Source organism: Lathyrus oleraceus, chromosome 1 (assembly GCF_024323335.1).
Source record: "Lathyrus oleraceus cultivar Zhongwan6 chromosome 1, CAAS_Psat_ZW6_1.0, whole genome shotgun sequence".
In the NCBI taxonomy this organism is placed as follows: Eukaryota; Viridiplantae; Streptophyta; class Magnoliopsida; order Fabales; family Fabaceae; genus Lathyrus; species Lathyrus oleraceus.
In genome coordinates, this window is record NC_066579.1 from 66,653,630 (window position 1) to 66,661,437 (window position 7,808).

The window sequence follows — 7,808 nt, forward strand, 5'->3', positions numbered from 1 at the left end:
TTGGTAAAAGGGACCAATAAAATCATATAAAAAGTAGTACTAATTGGTCCCTAACAATAATTTTTCTCAAATTTTCTCAAAAGTCATTTTTTCAAAAATCATACGTTTTTAAGAAAAAATGAAAACTGAATTTACTGGGGGAGGGGGCACTGCGACAGAGGCTGCAATATGAGGTTGCAAGGAAGGTCGTGTAACAATGTCGCGACCATCAGGCCGCACTACGATGGCGACAACCGAGGGTCATGAGGCGGCACGCAACAATCAACGTCGGGCCTGTGCTGTGGTGGCAGTGACCGGAGGTCAGGGCCACGCCGATGGATGAGCCGCATTGACGATCAAGTGCAGATCGACGCCGAAAGAGTGTCACATGATGGTGCACAAATGTGTCAGACTGGAGATGTGCAACGGATGGTCGAAGACATTGGCCGACCGTGGGGAAGCGGGTCATGGCGGAGGTTCGAAATCAACGGTGGGTTGAGCGTTTTCAACAATTTTTGAGTTCGGGGAGTTTTTCGATTATTTTTGAGTAATTTTTTACATCAGTGACCTTTTTGTGACCTTCTTGAATCAAATAAAACTAACTTTTTTCACCCATTTTTAGTGCTTAATCTCAAGCACATAAAACCTTTTAGTCATCATTTCTCAAGTAACGAATCATAATGAGTATCATGATCAACATTGTGATTATGTGAAAAAAATCAATTTTCATTGTTTTGAAAGTTCAAAGTTCTTGCAACGAAATTCTTGCATCTTTAACTTCAACTCGATTCAAATCTTGATAATGAGAGATTTGTAATTGATTGAAGAATGAGCATTCTTGAAACTAATCGTTCTTGAATATTTGGTTAAGATTTTCAGGTTGTTTGCAAGATTGAGTTGATTGTCAATGGTGATGAAAAATTTCATTGAAAAGAAATAGGTTATTCTCTCTAGAATTAACTTAATAATGATTGTGTGGAAGGCTACAGATAAGATGGAGTTCTTATCAAATCTTAAGATAATTCATCGCTCAAGGAATCAATATGATTAAGGGGTTGATTTCTACATACGAAGTCTTGTAGTAGATTGGTGACATTGGAACATTAAAGAAGCATTAATCGAGTAAAGATTACGTAAAAGAGTTTGGCATTGTACTGTATACAAGTCAAGATCTAGATACGAGATTTTAATTTTCTCAACTATATTATGGATGATGATTGTATAAACTCTTGCAAATATTTGTCAAAAATAAAAGGAACAATGCAGGTTCCAATGAGAAACCATTGAAGAGTGAACATAGGAAAAGCAGAGACGAACGTCGAAACACTATAAATCTCGGTGTCATCTCTCTCTATCTTACTCTTGCATTTAATTTCGTAGTATTTGCATGCTTAGGTATTTAAATTCTAGCATAGTTTATTGTTTATTCAATTGATAGCAATTTATTATGTAAGCATTAGGTTTTGTTGGAATTGGATACCTTATTGAGTTGAATTGGTGATTAATACTCTGAGAAACAAGTGAAGTTAAAATTCTCTATATTGAATCATTGTATAAACACACCTCGTGAATTATACAATTGAATCAATTGAATACCTAACATTTTATCATATTTATCTTTTGTGTTTGTGAAACTATTTAGTGTTAACGTGATCGAAATTTTGAATAATATAATTTTCATATTTTCGCATCAAACCTTCCACTCGCAATTTTTTGAAAACACCCTGATAACTTTTGAAAAAGTGGTCGATTTTTATTTACGTCTATTCACCCCCTCTAAACCGTTTTTCTCCTCCCATATTTACACCCAACATTATCCTTCAAATTAAACAAATATTTTCCACGGGCTGATCTCGAACCAAGATGGAGTTTTACACTGGCTATCCTTTGAACTGAGATGAAGATGCATGTTGGCTATCCTATGAACCCAATTGGGGTTTTACATGGGCCGACCTCATAACCGAGATTATATTTTACACATGATAATCTTGAACCAAGTGAATTTTTATGCCATGCTAAACTCAAGAGCCAATATGATATTTTACACAGGCTAATCTCGAATCAACAAATCTTTTAATCGGGATGAGCTCAAGAACCGTTGTGGAGATTTAATTGGTTGATCTTCACAAATCAAAAGAGAGTTACTCTTCTTGTCTAAACTCATGAACCAAACAGAGACTTCACAAGACAATCCTCCAAAAAAAGAGCTTTTAGTGGTTTAGCTCGCAACTGAACAACTTCTTATACAACAATATTTTACTCAATAGATAATACGCTCTTGGTAAATTACAATTAAATCCTCACTCAAAACAATGATCCTCACTTAGACATAAAAACACCCTCAAAGCACTATGGAAAAATATATGTGAGAAATTGAGAGATTTATAGAAAATAAGAGAGTGAGAATGTAGGATAAAAACCCATTTTCTGAAGTGAATGAAATGATAGAGAACCTCTCTATTTATAGGCCATATTATGGTTTAAATTTGGAAACAATCCTTGGACAAAATCAATGTCAAAATCGATTAGACCAATCAATTATTGGCCCTCAATAATGGATTCAAGTCACAAATGAAAGGTTTGATATTTAGCTCTTATCACTCATTAAAAGACCATCCCAATAAATTTTAGACTCAACAAGATAAAAATAGTCGATTAAATGATTAGGTATAATAGATTATTTAGCTGTAAAAAATCTTCTAAAACATTTTTAGATAGTTTAACAAATAAAGAGGGGTTTCTCAAATATTTTTAGTGTGTGTGTGTGTGTGTGTGTGATTCTTTTGGAACTGTTTGTCATCTTCAACCTTAGTCCTTATCTAGTGTTATGAACCCTCATTTCTAAAGATTGAGTGTTTGAGGGAGGCTAGTGGTACATTAGGGTATCTAATGTTTTTGTGTGAAGTTAGTTGTTTGTACTAGGTGCAGAGATTGTTTCTCGAATGTAGTTTGGATGTTGTATTATATATCAAGAGAAGCATGCTATTATACTCCATGGAAGACTTTGGCGAAGTTGAGTACAGACTGTTCGTAAGATGGAGTTGGGAGTTATCCAACTTTGGTTAATTTATGCAAAGAATGTTCGTAGACAAAGTTGGGAGTTGTCCAATTGAACACTTAACTAATGACAATCGCTCAGACAAGAAATCAGTGGGATCAAGGTGGATAGCCACATACGAAGACTTGGAGCAAGTTATTATGGATAGCAAGGTTATTGGATCAAGATCATTGAGGTATTGTTTTTGTTAGCATTTTGATTATCTGAATCAATAGAGGAAATTATCGTGTGATATTTGGTTGTAATCAAAATGCTTGCATCAAACTTATGAAATATTGGAAGATCGTGATTATTGTGGATATCAAAGTTATTGGATCAAGATCATATAGGATATTGTTTTTGTTAGCAGTTTGATTATCCGAGTCAACTGAGGAAATTATCGTATGATATTTCGTTGTAATCAAAATGTGTGTGTCATTTTTCCAAAGTGTTTCTTGAAGTACCCTTGTGCCTTTACAAGACATTGGTAACTTAGACAAACACGACCAAACGAGCTTTTACACTTCCTCTCTTTCACAACTATGAAGCTTTAAGTCTTGACATCATTATACTTGACTTTGACATCACACAAGAATCTTGAATATATCTTCAAAATGATTACCATTATAGGAGAGTTGAGAGAGCAAACCACCGATGAACCTTGAAACAAAAGTCTTTACTTGAATTTCGTTTGACTACATTATTGACTTCAAAGAGATGACTCAATATTCAAGAGCATCTTCAGAAGGATAACTTGATGAAACATCTTGAGTATATTTGGCCGCTTGAGCTATATTTAATAGATAAGGGCTTTAATGAATATCATTTGATATCAGGTGTTATCATCACCAAAACCAAACTACTAATCAGTTGATTGCAACTTTGATATTAACAAACTCCACCATCTTGGATCATGTTGATAATACTTGGAAGCACATAGACCCACATGCGTGCATGTGGAGGACTTATCACCATATCTATTTACAGAAAATGTTTGGAGATGTGAAGCTCTCTATAGATTCCCTACTTCCCTTAAACGTCATCCTATCGTTGATGCGTGAGGTGTAGTGACTCTTCTGTGACTGTTATGAGTTGTCAGGATTACTAGAGGTACGCTTTTTGATATCTCTGGCCTTCTTTTCGGCAATGCTTTCCTCCCCTTTTATATAGCATTATGCGCATATAACCGCCTCATCCAAGGAGGCCACGAGTCTATGGACGAAGGAATCATTAAAATATCCCTCCCACAGTTCATTTCGAAATGCTCACCCAAACATTTCCTAGTTGGGGTTGACAACCTTGATCGTCACCTCATTGAAGGGAGTGAGGTACTCCCTCAAAAATTCAGAGGGGCCTTGACGAATGTTGAAAAGGATGATGGAAACCATCTTCTTGTGTCTGTTTGCTGCAAAATGATGGACTAGTTTCTTCACCAAGTCATGATAGTTGGTGATGGAGAACCAAGATAATCCCATCTGAAAATTCTAGAGAGGAACTTGCATTTCAAGGAATCAAAAGCTCCAATGATTTCCATCTACGTGTTGATGAAGGTGACATGCTCATACGGATCGTTGCCTCCATCAAACTTAGCCAACAAAGTCGGCTTGAAATTCTCTGACACCAACGCCTCATATATTTTATTTGAGAGAGGCTTAAGGTCTAATATTTCAACCTCTTTTGTAGATTCAACCTCCTGCTGACGTTGTTGGATATGAAGGAAGTTGTCCTCCAAAGTTTAATTCTAGAGACGTAAGTCGTCTATGACAACACACATCTTTGTCATGGCGCACTCCTCATTGTCGAACTCATCGTTGGCTAAATTTGTTGTCTTCTCATTCACCATGATGAACAAAGGGGTTGATTTATATTCCACTTCAATAGTTTTTCTTTTATATATATATATATATTATATAATATATATATATATATATTATATATATATATATATATATATATATATATATATATATATATATTATATATATAATATATATATATATATATATATATATATATATATATATATATAATATATATATATATTCAATGGTTCAAAATATTTTGTTGACCCAAATAACACATAACTTGTAGACACAATTAACTGATATTCTTTCTTAAATATCAAATCAGTTGTTTAAAATCAATTAAAATACAAATAGATTAATATTTTTTATTTAAATCAATTGTGATATTTAATTAATAAAAAAAGACTAATAATGCTAATTGGAAAATGTGAAAATATAATGATGAAATATGGAAGAAAATAAAGTGTTTGCATATATATTAACTTAGTATGTAGTAATAGATATTTGATCATTTAACACTTCTTGTAAGAGTAGTGCTCCTTATGTAAGTGGAATGCTCTGCTCATTGTTGAAAAAATTGTGTGGATCAAATTTTGTCTTAATTTGTGCCAACCTTCTAAAGTTTCCTTTAAAGTACTTCATCCCCCAAACACTTGCTTCTGAGTAGCTTGTTTTCCCATTATTCTTGTTGCTACCTAAATCAAGATCTTTATAGTTGAAATATGCACCTCTTGGAGACTTTGAAACATAAGGACTCATATATCTATAAAGCTCTCTCATCCATTCTATATTCCTATTGGATTCTTCAATTCCATTCTTATCCCACTTAACCATGTATTGTATATTGTACAAGTTTCCCTTTCTATGTGGAAAAGGGATTTCAGATTCTGATATTTCACTCATTTTTCCACCATAAGGTTCCATTATCAGTAATGCTAATGAGTCTTGTTTTTGAAGCATTCTCATAATACCTTCTAAACCTGTTTCTGGTATAGGCTTTTTCACATAATCAGATTTTGATTTGAATGAGCTTTTATAGCTTGTAATTCTATTCAACAAAAGCTCTAAAGGATCTGATTCTTTGTGTCCTGCAAAATACAAAGTGGACTGAATCCAACTCATTTCAATGCAGTCTTTTTCCTGTAACCCTAACTCAGCGAAACTCTCATTCATTATAGTGATTAACCTTTCTTTTCCTCCAAGGAATAGAGAGTTGAAAATTGCTTTTGTTGTTTTCGAATTTGGACCATTGTTTTGAGCAATTACTCTAATGAAAAGATCCTCATCAAGTTTATCTGCTATGTATTGCCATCTATGTATAAGCTTGGTTACTTCTTGTTCTGAAGTTAGTTCAATGTTGAATGCCGTAACAAGAGATGGAACTTTAACTAACTTTATCTTCCATGCAAGAATGATTCCGAAACTAGTAGCACTACCTCCTCTTATAGCCCAAAAAAGCTCTTCTCCCATTGATTTTCTGTCATGAGTTTCTCCATTTACATCTATCAAGTATGCATCGATAACACTATCTGCGGCTAGACCATGTTTCCTAGACAAAGTACCGAACCCTCCTCCACTTATGTGTCCGCCTATTCCAAGGCTCGTGCATGTCCCTGATCAGAAAAAAAAGAAAAACTAAGCGTTCTTGAAGGCCTCATCTAACGTAATATAGTTAAATAAGTGAAGCTAGTTACCTGCGGAGAATCCATGAACTTGACTTGCTTTGGAAATTTTGTAGTAAAGTTCACCTAATGTTGCACCTGCCTGAACCCAAGCGGATTCATCGGCGAGATTAATATCGATCGATCGGATGTTGATGAGATTGATCAAGATAAAGGGTGTCTTACAGATATAAGACAGCCCTTCATAATCATGGCCACCACTTACCACTCTAACCTGCAATCCGATATCTTTGCTGCATAGTATAGTTGCTTGAATTTCTGATTCATGAGAAGGTGTAACAATGAAAAGTGGCTTATTTGATGAATTTAACCATCTTGGATTTTGTTCCAATGATTCTAACACTTTTGGAAACAATAAGGAAGATGAGTTGATAAACAGTGTTTCATTATTAACTCTAGTTAACATGCACTGCATGAAACTCTTCTCAAGTAAAGTAGAAGAAACTGCATAAGAGATCGACAGAGATAGAATCAGAAACACTACAAGATTATTCATCTCTTTTTGTATTTTTTTCTCTACCTTGAGATGATTTGAGTTATGAATCATACTCTCCTTCACCTCTTATATATATATAAAATGAAGAATATGTTTATTTTAATATAAGAAAATTATTTATTCTCTGACCACTATTTTTAGTAAATTTGACTTCTTTTTTATGTTAGATTTGATCATTAATATATTTAGTGTATATATGGACCAAATATATATATTATTGGTCAATTGTATCCAAAAAGTGTGAATTTTAATGGAAAAAGTTTCACTTTTTAAAATTAAAACAATGCAATTAAGCATATTCTCTTTAACCTTTTTTTTATATATAATGGAGAATATTCTGATTTCAAATATAAAAAAAATTGTAAATTTTATTTGACCAAGAGAAAATTTTAATGTAAAAAGTTTGACTTTTCTATATTTACAAAAACAATGCAACTAATCATATGAGTGGGTATGAGTAGAAAACATTTTAAAGTTAACAATATTACATAAGTAAAGGTTTTTAAAATATCACTTAATGGTTATTTTTTCTTGTAAATTATTCTTAAAGGATAAGAGTTCAAATTAATTTATAGAAATTATTAACGTAACTAATTTGTATTTATTGGTTGTTAGGTAAATTATCTATAATTTTTTAAAGATAATCTAGATTATTCTCATTCAAAGAATTTAAGTATTTTTAAATTTTAATAATGGATGTTCACAACATTAGATTTTTTAAATGATCTCATAGGGTTTAAAAGAAAACATAATCCTTTATTGTCGGCCACTGGTATGGATTGAAGGAAAATAGCGATCCAAAACGTAGC

At 33.1% G+C, this 7,808-nt stretch overlaps 1 protein-coding gene across 1 annotated transcript; it reads right to left on the reverse strand.

The window, feature by feature from the left end:
- Positions 1 to 5,275: 5,275 nt before the first annotated feature.
- Positions 5,276 to 7,046, reverse strand: LOC127115435 (berberine bridge enzyme-like 22). Its single transcript, XM_051046983.1, has 2 exons — positions 6,516 to 7,046; positions 5,276 to 6,434 (listed from the first exon to the last, which is right to left on the reverse strand). Exons 1-2 carry the CDS (start codon positions 6,997 to 6,999, stop codon positions 5,362 to 5,364), a joined length of 1,557 nt encoding a protein of 518 aa, XP_050902940.1. The 5' UTR covers positions 7,000 to 7,046; the 3' UTR covers positions 5,276 to 5,361.
- Between the last annotated feature and the right edge of the window lie 762 nt (positions 7,047 to 7,808).